This window comes from Ursus americanus, chromosome 7, assembly GCF_024610735.1.
Source record: "Ursus americanus isolate L20-20 chromosome 7, mUrsAme1.1.p, whole genome shotgun sequence".
Lineage (NCBI taxonomy): Eukaryota > Metazoa > Chordata > Mammalia > Carnivora > Ursidae > Ursus > Ursus americanus.
Genome location: NC_142133.1, coordinates 35842251 through 35862289, shown reverse-complemented (window position 1 = coordinate 35862289; position 20039 = coordinate 35842251). Strand labels below are relative to the sequence as shown.

General features: G+C 41.0%; 1 protein-coding gene across 1 annotated transcript; it reads right to left on the bottom strand.

Moving 5' to 3' along the window:
• Window positions 1–416: 416 nt before the first annotated feature.
• On the bottom strand, window positions 417–19768 carry PCYOX1 (prenylcysteine oxidase 1). The gene is made up of 6 exons (XM_045788209.2): window positions 19597–19768; window positions 18323–18529; window positions 16691–16865; window positions 4742–4953; window positions 4262–4414; window positions 417–3840 (listed from the first exon to the last, which is right to left on the bottom strand). The coding sequence occupies exons 1-6, from the start codon at window positions 19706–19708 to the stop codon at window positions 3182–3184; spliced, it is 1518 nt and encodes a 505-aa protein (XP_045644165.1). The 5' UTR covers window positions 19709–19768; the 3' UTR covers window positions 417–3181.
• Window positions 19769–20039: the final 271 nt, after the last annotated feature.

Here is a 20039-nt window from a genome sequence, read left to right as displayed (position 1 = left end):
TAAGACTTTATTTATTTGACAGAAAGAAAAAGCACAAGCAGGGAGAGCAGGAAGGAAAGGGAGAACCAGGCTCCCCGCTGAGCTGAGAGCCCGATGTGGGGCTCCATCCCAGAACCCTAGTATCATGACCCCAGCCAGAGGCAGATGCTTAACCAACTGAGCCACCCAGGCACCCCGAGACTGATTTCTTTTAAATTTTTAATGCATTAATATAGATCAATATGATTAAATATAAAGCGTGGCAGGGGTGCCTTTTTTCCATCTTCTGTTGGAAAGATAAAGAACCTGCAAACCTGAGCTAGTTTCTTCTGAAACATTAACTGTAATTTTCAAAACTCTTGTAGCTTTGATGTACTGATTTTTTCCAGGTACATCTACATTCCAAGTATAGTGCAATTGAAGTAAAACACAGGAAGTAATGATACAGTTGTTTATTTTGGACATAAATGGAGAAAATTTTTTAATACAAGAATAGAACTCTAGAAAAAAACATTCCAGTGTACTATAGTTCTTTGTGGAGTAGAGAGAGTAGTTATAATCCTCCCCATAATATATTCACCTAGGTCATAAATTTTATGGCACACAAACTCAGATGAAAGATACATTACAAATGGTGGTATCATAAACGTAACTTCAAGAAACCTACCAAGCAAATGCTTAGGCCTGCACTTTTGTAATCTGGTAAAAAGCCTACAAATCTTGAATCACTTTAAAACTGTAGAGAATGGGGTATATAGAGGTGAGTAGGTAAGGTACTTGAAAAACAGAACATAATGGATAGCTTTTATATATATCTCTAAAATATAATTTCCCGTTTATAGAATATGTTTACAGCCAAAGAATAGCTAGAAGAATCAAACCAACTTAATCACAATAAGGAGAGTTGGTGTCAAGTTCGGTACATTTTTATTCCCCTCTCCAGCAGCTCTTTAAATCTTTACTGATGTTGACAAATTTTTTTTCAACCACATAGAGCTAAATTACAGAACAGGTTCTCCCAAGTGTGGTTCCTAAACCAAGAGCATCACCGAGGAACTTAATACAGATGCATATTTTCATCCACCACTCCAAACTCACTAAAATTCTGGGGTGAGGCCCAGCAGTATTTTAAGAAGCACTACAGGTGATTCTGATGCCTGTTCAAGTTGGAGAACCACTGGAGTAGAACTGGCTTTCAGTCAACTCCTGGTAATTTTACTAGTCTCTTCTGTACAAAGACAAATCAAGTAGTCTACTGAAGTAACAGGCTCTAATAGTATTTTTCTTCCCCCAAAAAAATCATTATTTAATGCTGTTTCCATTTAAACTTTATGCCTGATACATTAATAATCTGTTTTGCTCTTGGAGGAAGCAGTTTCAGATGCCCTGTTGGAAAACTTAATCAGAGTAGGTCTGATATAATGGCAACATTTTAAATTGGTGTTCTTGTAAGTAAATAATGTATCCCATTGCAAAACAAATCTGTGAGTGATAGAAGTTAACTATTTCATTACCAGTTTTTATTTATCAATCTTTAGCACACACATAACAGTATTACATTCTCTACAATATTTTCATTAAAACCACAAAAGGAAAATGTGACTGCCTCTTAACATAGTTGTTAAGAATAAAATTTTTAAAAGCTGACCCTTTGACAAACTATAAATTTAATCCCTGCCTTTACATCAAATATATTTTGGCAGTTTTATCAGCATATTAATATTCACAATTGTGGTAGAGACAAAAATCATTTTAACTAAGGATCAGTGTTTTCTTACACCATTTTGCTAAAGTAGCTACTGCCATAATCTGGACTATTTTTTTTTTCCCAACAATACATGTTAAACTTTGTTACAGTTACTTCTAGAATTCACAAGCTTTTATTCTTTCTGTCCTACTGTGACTGACTAGAAGGACAACCATTCATGATACCTTTATACAATAGATGTAGAACTGGTTCTTGATTTTGGCTGCATATTAGAATCATTTAAAAAGCTTTAAAATCTTACAGGTTAATTCCAATGTGCAGCCAAAGTTGAGAACTATTGCCTTAAAAACAAGGTTTCAGCAACCAGTTTTCTCACCCCGAATGCTACAGTAGTTTTAGAAGCATTTAACAGTTAGAACATATGCTGGATTTGATCAAGTGTGGTATCATTCTGAATATCCTGCTCTAACGTCAGTGGCTTTGGAGTAATCTAAGGTGCCTCTCTTGTCACACCGACAATGCTTACTATCAAGATTACTACAAGAGTTCTTGTTGAGAGAAAGCATTCTTCACAAAATGAATCTGCTTTAATAATGCATTAGGGGTTTTTGGGACTTTTAAGGCACTGAAAACCCTTTGGAGACATCTTAAACCCCCACATCAGTGATTCTCAAACGAGGTTGCACCTTAGGAATTTTTTTTTAGCTAAAATGCTGAGATCCTATCCTCAGTAACTAAATCAGAATCTGGTTGCATGGGGGTCTAGCAATATTTTTTAGAGCTCCACAGTTGAGGATTTGGTAACAGAATGCCAATCTCTTGAATCAGTAGCCTATATCTGCTTTCATTTTACTTGGGATTTTTGTGTGACAAAGTTAAACTACTAAGGCTTTTGAATTTCACCCCTAATAAAATCAGGACAGAAGCAATCAAAAGAAAATTCAGAAAGTCAAGGCTTCTGGCATGGGCACATCTACTTTGAAACAGGGTATAAATTAATTAAAGCCAGACATAGGGTACGAGTTCCCATAGTAGTTTTAACTGTCTTGACTAAAGGTCACTGCCAGATGAGAAGCACAGGTGAACTAGTCCCCCTACTAAAATTTGTCTTTAAACTCTTCCTCAAGTGCTCAGCTTAAAATGCTCTGAGGTTTTGTTCAAAATCCAGGGCACCTTATCCCCCAGACCTAGTGAATCAGAATCTCCAGAGGAGCTAGAGAACCCACATGTTTAACAAACTCGAGGTGATTCTATACTGTTGATAGATATTAAAAGAAAAATTAAGAAATTTTGGAGATGGCGTAAATGCAGTAGTTAAAACCTTCACACTTAATTAGAAACTTGTATTTTCCTATAACTCACTGGGATTACTTTTGTTAAACAATACTAATTTATGGCAAAATATCGGATTCAAAATCATCTCTGCTCAGATTGTGTTCTTTGCCAGTGATATTTCATTTGGAACCAGAAGGGGGAAAAAGCGATAGTGTTATTTCATAGTTCAGTTTTAAGTTTCTCATATAAGTCCTCTTGGTCAATCATGTCTGTGTGCCCATTCCAGCGATGATAAGCAAGAAGAGCAGCATTGTGGGCGGCAATGGCACTCATCTCCATGGCACTTGCTGCACACTCTATGCCATTGAGGTAGTAAAGTCTATCGTGGAGAATGATGGAAGGGCATTTCTCTGGAGGCTTATAATGAGGATATGCAAGCCATGGCTGCTTCACAGCATAATCATAGGACAAAAAAAGCTTTAATATTTGTTCTTTAGTGAGAATTTCTTGGGAAAAGATCTTCCAAACATATCCCCTATCTGTTAATGGTTGAAGATTATCATTTTCTGTTACAGAGGACACAATCCCAATGCTATTAATGAACAAATCTGAATTATCAGTGGTTAAGATTGTACTGAGATCAAATTTGTCTAAGGCTCTAGAGCTAAAAAGAGTTGAATTCAATTGCCCCTTAATTAAAGTTGTCACTATATGTTGGTAGTACTGATGGAATTCCTCAATTGGAGGATCAAAGTTGAGGAAAGTTATATTGGACATTTTTCGATTCAGTGGAGTGGCCACCAAGACAATGTCATAGAAGTCCGAACGGGTCTCAGATCCAATTTGGTAGATCACTTCATACATCTTTGTGGGCCTTCCTAGAAGAAAGAAGCATACATTTCAGTGTTCCTAGTGTACTATACTTTACACCTTCCAAAAATAATTTTATTATTGTAATAGTTTATAAAGTTTATTATAAAATAGTTATAATTCTAAGGAATTAAAAGGAGTTTTACCGTTTAACTGCGCTAAATTGAGGCCAGTTTTCTACTGGAATAGAAATGATACCTTGTCAATAAGTACAAAATATGGAATTACACTTTTAAGAATGAGATGATTTTAAAATCCAAGGAGATGTGCCACTGTACTTGAGCACATTTGGGAATATTTCCATGTGGTACAACATACACAATTTATAATTCCATCATTTGGAACTAAGAGATGACAGAAGAGTGGTTTTTCTCCCTGAGCGATTATTTTCTAGAGAGTAAATTAGGAACAGTAGAATTTCAGGCTCACCTGTATGCTTGGTCCTTGTTTTCTCCTCTATGTACATTACTGAGCCAGATATAAGGTTGCTTTTGGACGCCTGAAGGAGCCCTGAGCAAACAAGTTTATTACCACCTTCTACTGCCCAAAGGCCAGAATCAGCACCAGACAGTGATACCGCCCCTGTCAGTGGTAGGAAAAAATGTGTTTTAATTCTGACTCTGTAAAAGGCCGTCTACCCACTCTCTTCCCAATTTAGGTGAGTTCTGCTCCAAATATCTCCAGACATTGTCAGACAGTCCCTGGGGGCAAAAATCTCAGTGAAAGCTAAGGACTCTCTCCCCACTAAAAATGCACAGATCTACATATACACAATTTTGCCAACCGTGTCTGAGGTTTCAGAGAAAGGTAAGTCTTCTCCAACTCACGGCCTAAAGTTAGGAGCCACCATAGCATCAGGTAAGCCCCTCTGTGAATTAATGTCTGTAACTGTTCCAAGCTTTGGCTTACCCACAAAACCATTGATGTTCATGCTTTGGCCATAATTGACCCTCATGACAGGTGCAACAATTTCATTGAGGAATTTCTCAGAGAAGCCTGCTTTCTGCAAGGTTTCAAGAAGGGTTCGGTTAAGCATTCCAAGGAATTCGTCTCCTCCTAGAGAATGTAGTAACTTTTCTACACTGCTGAAGGCATAGTCGTGAGACTGGTAACGGTAGATCCTTTTGAAAAGAAGAGAAATGGCCATTAAACACCAAACGAGATAAGGGGAAGGGAATTAGCATATTTCCTTCTAATGAATTTCTACCTATCATGTAAGATGCACCTCAGTCACCATCTTCCCCAGGTATCCCAGAAGCTCTTATCCCCACCCCACCTCCTCAGGTAGTACACTGTCCTTCGTATAGTCTTCTGCATTAATATGGTCACTGGGAGCACCTTTAAAGAAGTGAGTATTGTCCTAGGTCTTGGTCTCATTCACCTTTTTATCTTCCAGCAGCAGTTAGACATGTATAAAATTAAATTTTATCTTTCCACCAGGCTTGATCCTCTCTATGCACTCCCTATCCCAGCCAAAATGTGGATTGGGATGTTAGTTCACTCCTAACATCCTACATGTCACCCTCAGTTCATTTAATTTCAAACTTCAGTCTTTTCACTTCTTTCTACTGCTCCCACCCAAGAAGAAAACCTTACCAGTCTTCAAAACATCTCTCTTAACTCAGGATTTATATTCAAACTACTAAGATGAATAACTGATCTACCTGCTTCCAGTTTCTTTTCTTTGAAACCTTTATGAATCTCCCAGAAACCCTAAAGTACATCTTTAGTCATTATGGACTTACTCAAAAACAACTTGCTTACTGCTACTTACTAAATAAACTCCTGGTTTTAAAAAAAGGAATGAATTTTAGAGCCAAACTCATCAAGTCTAACTCTTGCTCTAACTACAGAGAAACAAGTAAAAGGACTTGTCTAAAAGTCACATGAAAAGGCTCAAGCACAAGCTGCCCCCTCTGCCCTCAACCACACACACCACTCATACCCTCCACTTGAACATACCTGACCCAGTCACTGATCTCTGAATGTGCTCTGCATATTGCTCCCCAGCACTACACTAACTCTTCTCCCAACTAGAATATACTTTGAGCTAGGACCCCACCTCCTATGCAAGTCTTGCCCAACTATTAATTTTTAGGAAATACCACCTAATATTTTCCTGAACTTCATGGACTTAAAAGAATATCCACGCAGTAATTCAATATGTAATTTTTCAAGTTGTAAGTGACACAAAAATGAGAAAGCTATGATTCCTTTCCCTCAGGTAGCTCACAGCTGGGGACAGGTAGTAAGGCACATACACTGGTAAGTATATGAAACAAAGGAAGAACTAAGTACCAAAGAAATATCTCTATCTTACATCAACTTTCTTCTCTCAAAGTTATAAATTTTTTGAGCAGGGGACAATGTCACATCCATTTCAATATTACCTACTATCTAATAGTGTAGTATACAAAACATTGAATACATATTTGTGGGAGAAATTGGTATCAGTGCCCCCCAAAAAACTAAAATAACTCCTTCCAACCATATCAATTGGTTTCTACTCCCGAGGAAGTTGGAAAAAGTAGAGGACGAAAACACGGAGTTCTTTAGAAAATAGACTGAATATCTCATAAAATGAAGAATGAACTTTGGCTAATGGTCAGCAAGACAAAACAGCAGCCAATTAAATAACATATATAATATCATAAAGAAATTATTCCCTGCCACCACCTGCCTGGGACCCAACCCCATTCCATCAAGTCTCCAGTAAAGGCCTAGATGTGAGACAACAGAAACCATGTACTCATTGAACACTGTTAACTGTTTTACAATACTAGTTGCATTAGAATACATATTTACTAAAAAGTTAGGTGTGTAATTTCTGCTAATCAGGCTCCTTTACGGCCTCTTTTTTTTTTCTTTTTAAACTACATTTGTATAACCCTTAACATTTATTCATTTGATAAATATTTATGAAGCATTAACTTTGAGCCAGGTATTCTAGGTGCTAAAGATGCAGAGGTGGTCAGCACGACAGAGGAAAAAAGTCCCTAATGGATCCTGTGTTCTAGTTGGTGAAACGAGTAGTAAAAAAAATTAATGTGAGTAAATTATATAAGTTTAGAGGATGATAAATGTTAAGGAGAAAGCAAATCAAAAAGGAAGACTGAGAAGGCTTAGAGTTGGTAGTTGCAACTCTAAATAAGGTGGTCCCCAAAAATAAGTAGAGTGGTCAAGGAAAGCCTCACTAAGAAGGTAACATCTGAGCAAAGACCTGAGGGAGGTGAGAACTGCAGCATCCAGAGGAGAACATATTTTCAATAGAAGTAAGAGTGGTGCAAAAGCCTCATTCACAGAAGCATGCCTGGTGTGTGCAAAGAACAATGAGGCCAGTGCAGTTTAAACAGACCCAGGAGAGCAGGAAGAGGCATAGTCAGAAAAAAGTATTGGGGGGAGACAGTATGAGAGATGAAACTTCTCGAAGGGTGGAATAAGGACCTCAGAAAATCTACATAAAAGCAATGAGAACACTGGCAAAAATCAACATCAACTTTTTCAAAACTCTGGAAATAAACCAGACTTGCCAAAGTCCCAGGAGTATCTTTTCAAGAGAAATGGCTGAATCGCAGTAGGAACAGTGAACCCTGTGGCATGTTAGCTTGCCCTATTCCCATTCCCCTCAGACCAGCAAGGTAGCCTTCAAAACCAGCAGTCTTGAAACTACAATACCTGTGAAACCTACAACCTGGCAACCATGGGTAGGATAGGACAGGTTTGGAGCTTCTCCACATCCTATCCCCAGGGAAGTGCCACTATTTGACTCATCTGGCAGCTCACTGAAAAGCTCTATCCTCGAGGCTTGTCTCAACTTGACCTGATTCAGAGCCTGATCTTTACAAACAGCCCATCCTGAGGGCGTCTGTCAAAAAAAAAAAAAATTAAGGGGCAATTTAAAATCACAGCTACCTGAGGCTGTGATATCAAATGGGGCTAACAAGAGGCTGACCAAAAGACAAAAAAAAAAAAAAAAAAAAAAACCCTGGGGAATGAAAAAACACATTCTTGGTGACCCAGAAGGCCATGATTATGTACAAGATTATCACATGCCTAGGAAAGACCTTAGAAGGCCCTAATCTGTCACCTCTGGTTATCCCTGAGGCTTTGAGCAAGCAGGAAATAAAAGCTAAAGTAGACAGAGTTGTAAACCACCTGCCAGAGCACTGAAAACTCACCCAACACACAATTAAGAGACCATGCATGACAAAGAATACAGACTTCACAGAATTAATCCCAGAAAGTCACCAAACATCAACAACAACAGATCTGGGGTAGCTGGGAAATCTGATTTCCAGAGTCGTCATATAATGTTACTTTAAATGTCCTGTTTTCAACAAAAATCATAAAACAATCAGAGAAACAAAGTATGACCCAGGGGCGCCTGGCTGGCTCAGCGGGTAGAGCATGCGACTCTTGATTTTGAGGTTGTGAGTTCAAGCCGCACATTGGGTGTGGAGATTACTTTAAAATTTAAAAAAAAAAAAAAAAATTGGGGTGCCTGGGTGGCTCAGTCAGTTAATCAGCCAACTCCTGATTTCGGCTCAGGTCACAATCTCAGGGTCCTGAGATCAAGCCCTGAGTCGGGTTCCCTGCTCAGCAGGGAAGGGAGTCTGCTTGTCCCTCTCCCTGCCCTTCCCCATGCTCTTGCTCTAATTAACTAATTATTTTTTTAAAAATCTTTTTAAAAAGAATGGGGGCACCTGGGTAGCACAGTCGTTAAGCATCTGCCTTCAGCTCAGGGCGTGATCCCAGCGTTCTGGGATCGAGCCCCACATCAGGCTCCTCTGCTGGGAGCCTGCTTCTTCCTCTCCCACTCCCCCTGCTTGTGCTCCCTCTCTCGCTGGCTGTCTCTATGTCAAATAAATAAATAAAAATCTTAAAAAAAAAAAAGAATGACCAAAACAAGGAAAGAAAAAAAGAGTCTTAGAAAGTTTCCCTGAGGAAACACAGTTATTGGATTTACTAGATAAAGACTTTATATCAGCTATTATAAATATGTTCAAAGAAATGGAGGAAACCACGTTTAAAATATTAAAGCAAGTATGTAAACAGTGTCTCACCAAATATCAATAAAGAGTCAAACTATTTTTTTTTAATTCTGGAGCTGCAAAGTACAATATCTAAAGTTTAAAATTCCCTAGAGGGGCTCAATAACAGATCTGAAATAGAAAAATCAGTGAACTTAAAGGTCAATTGAAATTATACACTCTGAGGAACAGGCCGAAAAGAAAAATGAGCAGAGTATCAGTGAACTGTGGGACAACATAAAGCATAGCAACATACACATAATGGGAATTGTAGGAGAGGCAGAAAAAAAAGGGGGCAGGGCAAAAATACTTGAAGAAACAATGGCCAAACACTTCCCAGATTTGAAAGAAAACATTAATCTGCACACCCAGGAAGCTAAATCTAAGCAGGATAAATGTAAGTTCACACCCAAAAACATAATACTGGAAAAAGAATACTGAAAGCAGCAAGAAAAAGGTGACTGACTCAGAAAAAGGGATCTTCAATTCATCAGAAACCATGAAGGCCAGAGTGTAGTGGGATGACATATTCAAAATGGTGAAAGAAAAGTCTTATCAACCAAGAGTTCTATATCCAGCAAAACTATCCCTCAAAAATGAAAAGAAATTGAAATAATCCCAGCTAAACACAAACACAGAATTCATTATGAGCAGAACTTCCCTACAAGAAATTAGACTAGAGAAAGTCCTTCAGGCTGAAGTACACTAGACAGAAACTCAAATCCCCATCAAGAAGTGAGCACTGGTAAAAGTAATTGCATAAAGTAAACATAAAGAACTGAAAACAGAATCAAAGAGATTTTTTGAACATCCATGTTTACTGCAGCATTATTCACAATAGCCAGGAGGTAGAAGAAACCTAAATGTTCATCAATGATGAATGAATAAAACAAAAGAAGCCAATAATGGAGGAACAGATAGACAAGCAACATAAGATGTATAAAAAGTAAATAGCAAAATAGCAGGCATAAACCCTACCTTCACAGTAATTATATTAAACATAAAATGGACTAAACACTGCCATCATAAGGCAGAGAGTGGTAGACTGGACCAAAAACATGATCCAACAATATGCTGTCTACAAGAAACACACTTTAGATTCACACAAATAGGTTGAAAGTAAAAAGATGGAAAAAGATATACCATAAAAACAGTAATCAAAGACAGCTGGAGTGCTTACACTAGTATCAGAATATAGACTTTAAGACAAAAATTCCTGCCAGAGGCAAAGAAGGACATTTAAAAATGATAAAGGGGTTATCAGTCCGTGAGGAAGTCATAACAATTATAAACATACATGCATCTAACAACAGAGTTCCCAAATACATGAAATGAAACTGACAGAACCAAAGGGAGAAACAGACAACAATACTAGTTGAAGACTCCACTATCCCACTTTCAATAGCGAGTAGAACAAATAGGCAGAAGATCAGCAATACATTCGTTCGTTAGGGCTACCATAACAAGGTATCACAGACTGAATACCTTAAACAACACAAATTCATTTCTCATAGTTCTGGAGGCTAAAAATCCAAGATCATGGCATTGACAGCTTTGGTTTCTTTTGAGGACTGTCACCTTGGCCTACAATGGTCACCTTTTCATTGTGTCCTCCCATGATCCGTCTTATATGCATGCACATCCCTGGTGTCTCTTCCGTGTTCTGATCTCTTATTCTTATAAGGACACCAGTCACATCCAATATGGCCTACCCTAATGGCCTCATTTTAATATAATTACCTCATCAGAAGCCCTGTCTCCAAATATAGTCATTCTGAGGTACAGGGGGTTAGGGCTTCAACCTATAAGGAGGTAGGGCATAATTCTGCCCAAAATAAACAGGAAACTAAAAAATCAGGAGATAGGATTACCTATGTCGGGTCTTTCAAGCCATTGTACAGATTTTGGGTGTTACTCTGCACGAAATAGCCACTGAAAGTTTATATATATATATATATATTTTTTTTAAAGATTTTATTTATTTATTTGACAGAGATAGAGACAGCCAGCGAGAGAGGGAACACAAGCAGGGGGAGTGGGAGAGGAAGAAGCAGGCTCCTAGCGGAGGAGCCTGATGTGGGGCTCGATCCCATAACGCCGGGATCACGCCCTGAGCCGAAGGCAGACGCTTAACCGCTGTGCCACCCAGGCGCCCCTATATTTTTAATTTAAACTCAAGGTAGTTAACATATAGTGTAGCACTGGTTTCAGGAGTAGAATTTAGTGATTCATCACTTACATATAACACCCAGTGCTCATCCCAACAAGTCTTCCTTAATACCCATCCCCCATTTAGCCCATCCCTCAACCCACTTCCCCTCCAGCAACCCTCAGTTTGTTTTTGTTTTTTTTAAGATTTTACTTATTTGTCAGAAAGAGAAAGCACAAGCAGGGGAAGAGCAGGCAGAGGGAGAAGCAGGGAGCCCAATGTGGGACTTGATCCCAGGATCCCAGGATCATGACCTGAGCTGAAGGCAGACACTTAACCAACTGAACCACCCAGGCACCTCAGTTTGTTCTCTTAACTATAGAGTCTCTAATGGTTTGCCTCCCTCTCTGTTTTTATCGTATTTTATTTTTCCTTCCTTTCCCCTATGTTTATCTGTTTTGTTTCTTAAATTACACATCAGTGGAATCATGATATCTGTCTTTCTCTAACTTATTTCACTTAGCATAATACACTCTAGTTCTATGCACATTGTTGTAAATGGCAATATTTCATTCTTTTTGATCACGGAGTAATATTCTATTGTGTATATGTATCTCCACATCTCCTTTGTCCATTCATCTGTTGATGGACATTTAGGCTCTTCCCGTAATTTGGCTATTGTTGATAGTGCTGCTATAACTGGGTGCGTGGGCCCCTTTGAATCAGGACTTTTGTATCCTTTAGGTAAATACCTAGTAGTGCAATTGCTGGGTCATAGGGTAGCTCTATTTTGCCACTGAAAGTTCCTGAGCAGAGAAGTAATATGATGACCCTTAGATTTTTAAAAGACCTCTTTGGCTGCTATGCTGAAAAAACATAGTGGTTGCACAAGGGCAAAAACAGGAAGGTGAGGTAGGGGGTATATCAGCTTCTAGTTGCTATTATAACAAATTACCACAAACTAAGTGGCTCAAACAACACAAATTTATTATCTTATGGTTTTGCAGGTTAGAAATCCAAAAGTCAATCTCACTGGTCTAGAGTCAAGGTGTCTGCAAGGCTGGTTCCCTCTGGAAGCTCTGAGGGAAGAATCCATTTTCTTGCTTTTTTCAGTTTCTGTAAATCACCTGCTTTCCTTGGCTTGTGGCACCTTTCTAGCATCATTCCAACCTCTTACTTCCATCATCACATTTCTTACTATTCACTCTGATCCTCCTGCCTCCCTCTTTTAAGGACTCTCGTGATTACACTGGGCCCACCTAAATAATTGGGAATAATCTTCCCATTTCAAGATCCCTAACTTAATCATATCTGCAAAGTCCCTTAACAGTGTAAGGTAACACATTCACAGGTTCTAGGGATTAGGGTATAGATACCTTGCAGGGGGAGAAAGGCATTTGATTCAGCCTACCACAGGGAGCTACTCCAACAATACAGATGAGATAATAGCGGCTTGCATCGAAGTGGTAGAAGCATGGTGGTGAGAAGTGGTGGAATTCTGGATACATTTTAAAAACTGATAGGATTAAAGACAGACTGGACTTGGGAAAGGAGGAAGAGAAAAGGGTAAAAAATTACTCAAAATATTTGTTAGGAGTAACTGGAAGGAAGAAAAGTTATTTATAAAGCCTTTTCACTGTGAATCCTATAGTCTCAGATTAAGAAATGTTCAGGATCTAATATGTTCTCAGAAACACACTAAGGGCTAGAGACAAGAATGAGCTTTAACCTAACCCAGAAACCAAGATATCTCAACAGAAAGACATTACTGAACCAGAGGATTCAATTCAACAAATGTCTGAATGAATAGCTGCTGTATTCTAATTACTGTGCATACCACAGAACAACACAAGTGTGTGGGTGGTGTGCTCCATATAACACTTACAGGATGTTTGGAAAGAGAAATGAATGGCAACTAGAGATTAGTGGAAGGCTTTGCTGAAAGGGCTGAGAAAAGAGATTGGACTCTGGAGTAAGAAATAGCATCTAACCAGAAGAACTGCATAAATAAAATTTGCTCAGAACTAGAAATTAACCTGGAAAGTATGGACAGCAGGGGCTACAGGATTTCCACCCGAAGTAGCTCCACCAACAAGAAAAATGAATAAATACTTGCATGGGTGTGGGATGTTGCCTATCACCCTCTTTCAAGTGTCATGGTTTACTACTGTCACATGGGCCTTCGCTCACACTGTGCACTCTGAAATGGAAGCACAAAAATGACCATGTACTTCTCCAAAGCCAGTCAGCAAATCCCCCAAAAGTTTTCCAGAAGGGGACCCAACTGGATTTGTCATATACATTGAAAATAGGGAGAAAAACTCTGAGCAAGGGCTTTAGGTTTCTATTACCATTCAAAGAAAGAAAAAAACTCAAAAATATTATCCAATTGCACATTTTAACCTAATGGTTTGCAACTTTGTAGGTAAGATTCACTTGAGATACTTTTAAAAATACCAATGTCCATGGGCACCTCAGTCAGTTAAGCGTCTGCCTTCAGCTCAGGTCATGATCTCAGGGTCCTGGGGTCAAGCCCTGCTTCAGGCTCCCTCTCCCTCTGCCATTCTCCCTGCTTGTGCTCACTTGTGCTCTCTCTCTCAAGTAAATAAATAAAATCTTAAAAAAAAAAAAAAAAAGATTCCCATGTGATTCCAGTGTGCAGCAGGTTGAGAACTACTGCTTCATTGAAATGCAGGGGAATCTGTTATTCCAGATTACTCTTTGGCAACCTCTGTAGTTCCCAATTCTGACTTTTGCAATATTCCAGAGTATCTCCAACATGGGGTGATATGACAAATACACCTGACCCTTGAATAACAGAGGTCTGAACTGCGCAGATACATTTATACTTGGGTTTTGTTTTGTTTTTTTGTTTTTTTCAGATATATACAGTGGAGTACCACAAATATATTTTCTCTTCCCTTATGATTTTCTTAATAACATTCTTTTCTCCAGCTTACTTTATTGTAAGAATGAGATATAACACACAAAATATGTATTCATTGACTGTTCATGTTCTTAGTAAGTCTTTCTGTCAACAACAGGCTATTAGCAGTTAGGTTTTGGGGAAGTCAAAAGTTACATACAGATTTTCAACTCTGCAAGGAATTGACACCCCAACCCCCCCATATTATTCAAGGGTCATTTATTTATTTAATAACTGGTACAGCATTTAACAGAAAGTAGACTGATGACAGCACTAGAACAAGATTCCCTGCTGGTGGCAGGGGAAGGGGTTGGGAGAGGAGGCAGAAAGGGAGAAGTGGGAACACACAGGGTAACAGTTATGTCACTAGTCCAGCAGTATTTAACTACTTTAACAACTGGCACATGCTGGCTCAATACGAGCCTCCTCTCCAACTTTCTCATAGGATATGATAAAATTATCAAAATAAAATTTTTATGTTCCTGACTCATTGAAAGAACAGAAATGTAGGGTGCATGCCCTTTGAACAACATAAGGATCAGTGCTTTTTAATCAAATATCAAAGACAGAGGGAGGCAGTAATTACATAAAGTAAGGGAACTATTTTCTAAAATCAAAAATAGGGGTGCCTGGCTGACTCAGTCAAAAAAGCATGCGACTCTTATCTCAGGGTTGTGAGTTCAAGCCCGACACCGGGTGTAGAGATTACTAAAAAAATAAACTTTAAAATCAAAAATAGTATAATCCTGGGGCACCTGACTGGCTCAGTCCATTAGAGTGTGCAACTCTTAATCTCTGGGGTTGTGAGTTCAGGCCCCACATTGGGTGTAGAGTTTACTTAAACAAAAAAATACTATTATCTATATATCCCATCACTGCATCTATTTCAAAGTTCTGTAATATCCAGAATTCACTTGAAAAGTGATTTGTTAATTTCTCCTAAAGCAGTTCTCTACGTGTCAAGCAAGCCGCCAGTAAGAAAACTTATAGACATAGGCAGGGCTGTATCTGATGCCATCTGAACTTGATTTTCCTGCTGAGCATGCAGCAACATGCCACCTTCCTTCTTTACAAAGTGACTGGCTCTCTCTACACAAATCCTATATATTTTCTTAGTTATTGGTTTACTGCTTGTCTCTCTACTAGAATGTGTATTATTTGAAGACAGAGACATGTTCTAGATTCTACATCCTCAGGACCCAGAATAGTGCCTGGCACGTAATAGGCAGTAAACATTTGGTAAATGAATAAATGAACGAATGACTACTTTAAAACAGTCTGCACTGTAGCTGACCTTAATGTGCCCAATGGAAAAGTGTTTGAGGAATTGACCTAACAGTGGTGTTTAGAAAGAGAAATCCCAGGGGCGCCTGGGTGGCTTAGTCAGTTAAGTGTCTGCCTTGGGCTCAGGACCCCCAGAGTCCTGGGATCAAGCCCCACATCAGGCTTCTTGCTAAGTGGAAAGCCTGCTTCTACCTTTCCCTCTGCTGCTCCTCCTGCTTCTGCTCACTCGTGTGCTATCTCTCGTTCTGTCAAATAAATAAATAAAATCTTAAAAAAAAAAAGAGAAATCCCATAAGTTACAAAAACTAGAGTATATTTATCCTACTCAATCCTTATACCTGTCCTTGTCAATACTTGGTCACATATGACATGTAATTTTACCTTTTTAAGAATTATTTTACTACACTGAAACTCATAGTAATGAAATATCATTAGCACTTACAAGTTAAATTTCTCCAACATCATAACATAAAATTGTAAACCAGCATAAAAATTAGCATATGCTAATGGCCTTAAAAAACAGGCTGCATCTTTCAAAGTTAGACTGGTTATTTTATATCATTTTTCCTAATTACCAAAGCAATACATATAGAAATATTTGAAAATACAGAAAAACATAAAGAAGAAAAAGTGGCACCTGTATTCTCACTACCTGGAACAGTGCTGGAATTCAGTATCTCACTTTAAATTCTTGGGGCACAGAACTGATCCTCTGCCTCAGGCTACTGGCTCATTGAAACATCATGTCACAATTCATTAAATTAAATGAAACATCATGTCTCATTTTAGTTCTGTGATCCTTTCTACAAGCTCTTATACACATTACCTCATTCACCTATACAACACCAGCACAGTACAGAGATTAAGAGTGAGAACTCTAGGGCACCTGGGTGGCTCAGTCAGTTAAGCATCCACCTTCGGCTCAGGTTATGATCCTGGGGTCCTGGAATTGAGCCCCTCATCAGGCTCCCTGCTCAGCAGGGAATCTGCTTCTCCCTCTCCCTCTGCTCATGCTCTTTCTCTTGCTATCTCAAATAAATAAAATCTTTTAAAAAAAGAGAGAACTCCGGAGCCAGAATGCTTGGGTGGGAACTCCAGCTCCACCACTTACTAGGTGGGTGTTCTTGCACACTTGAACCCTCTACGCCTCCACCTTCCACATCGGTAAAAAGCTAATAACAGTACCTGAGAGAGCTGTCATAAGAATTCGAGGCATTAACATTTCTAGAGCATTTAAGTGTGTGTGGCAAAACTAAATAAGCATTTCCAAAATACATATGCAAAAGCAAAAATTAAGTACTCTTTCAATATTCAAGTGGATAAACGCTCTGCATATTTTATACAAACCATTTACCTAACAATCTGACTAGCAGGCTTACAGTTAGGTAGAGAATGGTTTCAAGAAATAAAATTCCTAAAAATCATCTAACTAAAAGGTCTTAGGATAAGTGGAAGGGGAAAAAAATTACCTCATAAACTTGTCCAGTATATCCTCTACCCACATGTGCATTCGGAGGGACTGGAATCCATACTGCCAAATTAGTTTAATCATGTTAACTATAAACCAGCTGCTCTCCTCAAACACCAGAGTCTCTCCGTTATACACCCCCATTAGGCCACCAGAGCTCTGAATAGTAGACAGACCTGCAAAAACAGAGAAAGGGTTAGCTAAACTCAGGGTTTCTATGTTGATCAAACTAAAGAAGGTCATCTGAAGCTAGGGGGACACTCTGAAGTGTGTGAACTCTGGGCTTCCCCCAGTTCTCAGGAAACATATTAAAGAAGCTCTCTCTCTATATATATTTTTTAAAGATTTTATTTATTTATTTGACAGAGAGAGAGACAGCCAGCGAGAGAGGGAACACAAGCAGGGGGAGTGGGAGAGGAAGAAGCAGGCTCATAGCGGAGGAGCCTGATATGGGGCTTGATCCCACAACTCTGGGATCACGCCCTGAGCCGAAGGCAGACGCTTAACCGCTGTGCCACCCAGGCGCCCCAAGAAGCTCTATCTTTAGAACACTGTGCTATTCATTCACTATACTGTCCTAAAGCAGATCTCTAAAAGATCGGTCAGAGGGTCATGCAGATATGTCAAAATCAGACTGGCTATTTTTAGTTGAAAAAGACTAAAAAATCAAAGGCAAATGTCAGAATACAAACTGAATTCAATTCAAATACAGAAATTTTGGCTGCCTGGGTGGCTCAGTCAGTTAAGCATCTGCATTCAGCTCAGGTCATGATCCTGGAGTCCAGGAATCAAGCCCTACATCGGGCTCCCCGCTTAGCGGGGCGTTAGCTTCTCCCTCTGCCCTTCCTCCTGCTCATGCGCTCTCTCTCTCAAATAAATAAATAAAGTCTTTTTTAAAAATTAAAAAAACAAAAAACCAGAAACGTCAGACATGAATATTTGCAGCGTTAACTGCTCCAGGCATACATTGGCGCTCATGGAGGAAAGAGGCCCAGGGAGCATCATCCACAGGAGATGTGGAAGGCCCGAAGGGAAAGAAGGCATCCTTAATTCCTGTGCGAATCCTATTTTGCATAATTGGATATTTCAGATAACTGGAAGGCGGCAAAAATTACACAATATTCCCTGAGCAAAGGGCCTGCAGAGGCCTGCCAGAATTTCCCCAACCTGTCCAGCTCCTCTGCTGGCAGGGAAGCAGTCAGATATCCCAGGTTCTAGGCAGGTCTGCACCCATACCTGTGTGAGTGACTTTAAGCCAGACACTGAAAGCCTCTGGGCCTCATTTTCCCAGCTGTAAAATGAGTACACAAGATTTCTGCTAACTCAAACCATTCTTGGATTCTTCAACATGAACCCAGAGGTTTAAGAACTAAGAAGAGCAACCATCCCCACCCCCATCCCATGGCTGTAATTCCAGATAACTGAAGATACAGATAACTAGTGTCCCATTACGGCAAAGTGGCTCCTAACTAAGCTTGTACTAATTGCTAGCAGCAACGTGAGGAAAACTGTTTTACCAACTTCTCTGTAAAAGACAATTAACAAGGCAGAAAAGTTTCAGTTCCCTATCTGATAAACGTACCCGTGGATGGTCACACAGAAATCTGCTTAGCTCTACAACCAAATTACATACCCAGGTCCTTGACAAAACGCTTCATGTGCAGATTTAAAGGATGGATGACAGAACCTCCTGCCTCATATTCTTGCCCTCGGACAGTCATTGTGGCCAGACGGCCTCCCACCTCTCCTCTTTCAAACAGGTCAATCTTCACATCTTTCCCAAATTTCTGCCGCAGATAATAGGCTGCTGAAGTGCCACCAATTCCAGCTCCAATAATTGCTGTGGGTGGAGAAAAAAAGGAACGGTTTCTTTCCTTCTCACCCAGCTGTATAAGTTTTGTTTTTGAATAACAGATGTTAGCCAAAGCTATAAATCACCAATTTAGGGAAGCTGAGGGCTGGAGGCAAGTGACAGTTGCTGAAGATGAGACTCTCTAAATCTGGACAGACACTGCTCTTGGACAAAAGTGGCAGTACATTAATGTACAAATCGACATTGGACTGGGGGGGGCAGATCCCCAAAGGTTCTCATAGTTCTTTGTCGAGGCACCACTGGTTCTGCACACCCTTCTTTGTGCCCAAAGCAAGGGAACAGAGGAGGTGGGCCATTCCAGGACGCATTTTAAATAAAGTGGCCGATATTTTTGCCAAGATTTGTTCTGTCTCATTAATATAGATGGGCAAATGTCCCCACAAAACAAAGCTTTAGGGGAAATAAAAAAGCAAACCAAACGCAGCAAAAACCAAGACTGAAACTTGAGAGTGGCTTATTTCCGCTGTGCAGTAGTCCTAGGTGGAGAAATTGTGCAAGCTAGGGCCTCTGGGAGCAGGCCGACCTCAGTAAAGAAGAGGGGAATGGGGTTCCAGTCCAGCCTATCAGGGGAAGCAGACGGGGTCAGCTTGTTCGCACTGCTCAGTGTGCTGTGACCGCGTGCGCCTGTCATCCGCAGAGCGAGGCGGCAGGTCGCTCCAGAAGGAGCCAGAAGACTGGCTTCCCAAAGGTGCAGCAGGGGAAGGAGGCAAGAGGGTCCTCAGCCTCCCCAGACACCCAGGCTTCCGAGACAGGGGCACAAGGGACGCTTGGCGGCCGCCCGCCCACCCCGATACCCTGTCCACCAACCATTCCCCTAGTGGGCACATCGACAAGCCCAAGAAGACACGGCCCCTGGGACACCGACAGCGACCCTGCGTCGCGAACTAAGAAGACCGCGTCCTGCGCGGAGGACTCGGCGCGCGCGGCCTCGCGGCCGTCGCGGCCGCGGGGCCTGGTGCACTGCGTAGCGGCCGCCCGGCGCGGGGCGCGCTCCCACACCCCTTCCGCGCCGCTCCCCCCACCCCGTCACCTACCGATCTTATCCGGCGGGGCCCGCAGCTCGGCGCTCCCGGGGCACCCCCAGCTGCACAGCAGCAGCCACAACCCCAGAAGCGACGAGACGAGCTCCCCAGCCACGAGTCCCATGGCTCCCGGAGCGCAGCAGTCCACCAAGAGCGCCCGACAGTCCCCCGGCTTCTACGAGTCTGCGCGCCGCACGCCCCGCCCCGATCCTCCGAGCCCCGCCCAGGTCCGCCCCTAGCCGGCCTCGCCCCTCGGAGCCCCGCCCAAGTCCGCCCCCAGCGAAGGCGGGCCCCCGCACCCCACTTCGGCGCGTCCCTACCAGAGCTTCCTAGCCTGGTCGGTTCGGTCCCCAAGCCCGTCCCGCCCCTTCGAAACGCGCCCTACTTCAGGGACACATCAGAGGCACCAGAGGCGGAGGCTCACCCCAGCTCTCCACCTTACTCCCCATCTATTC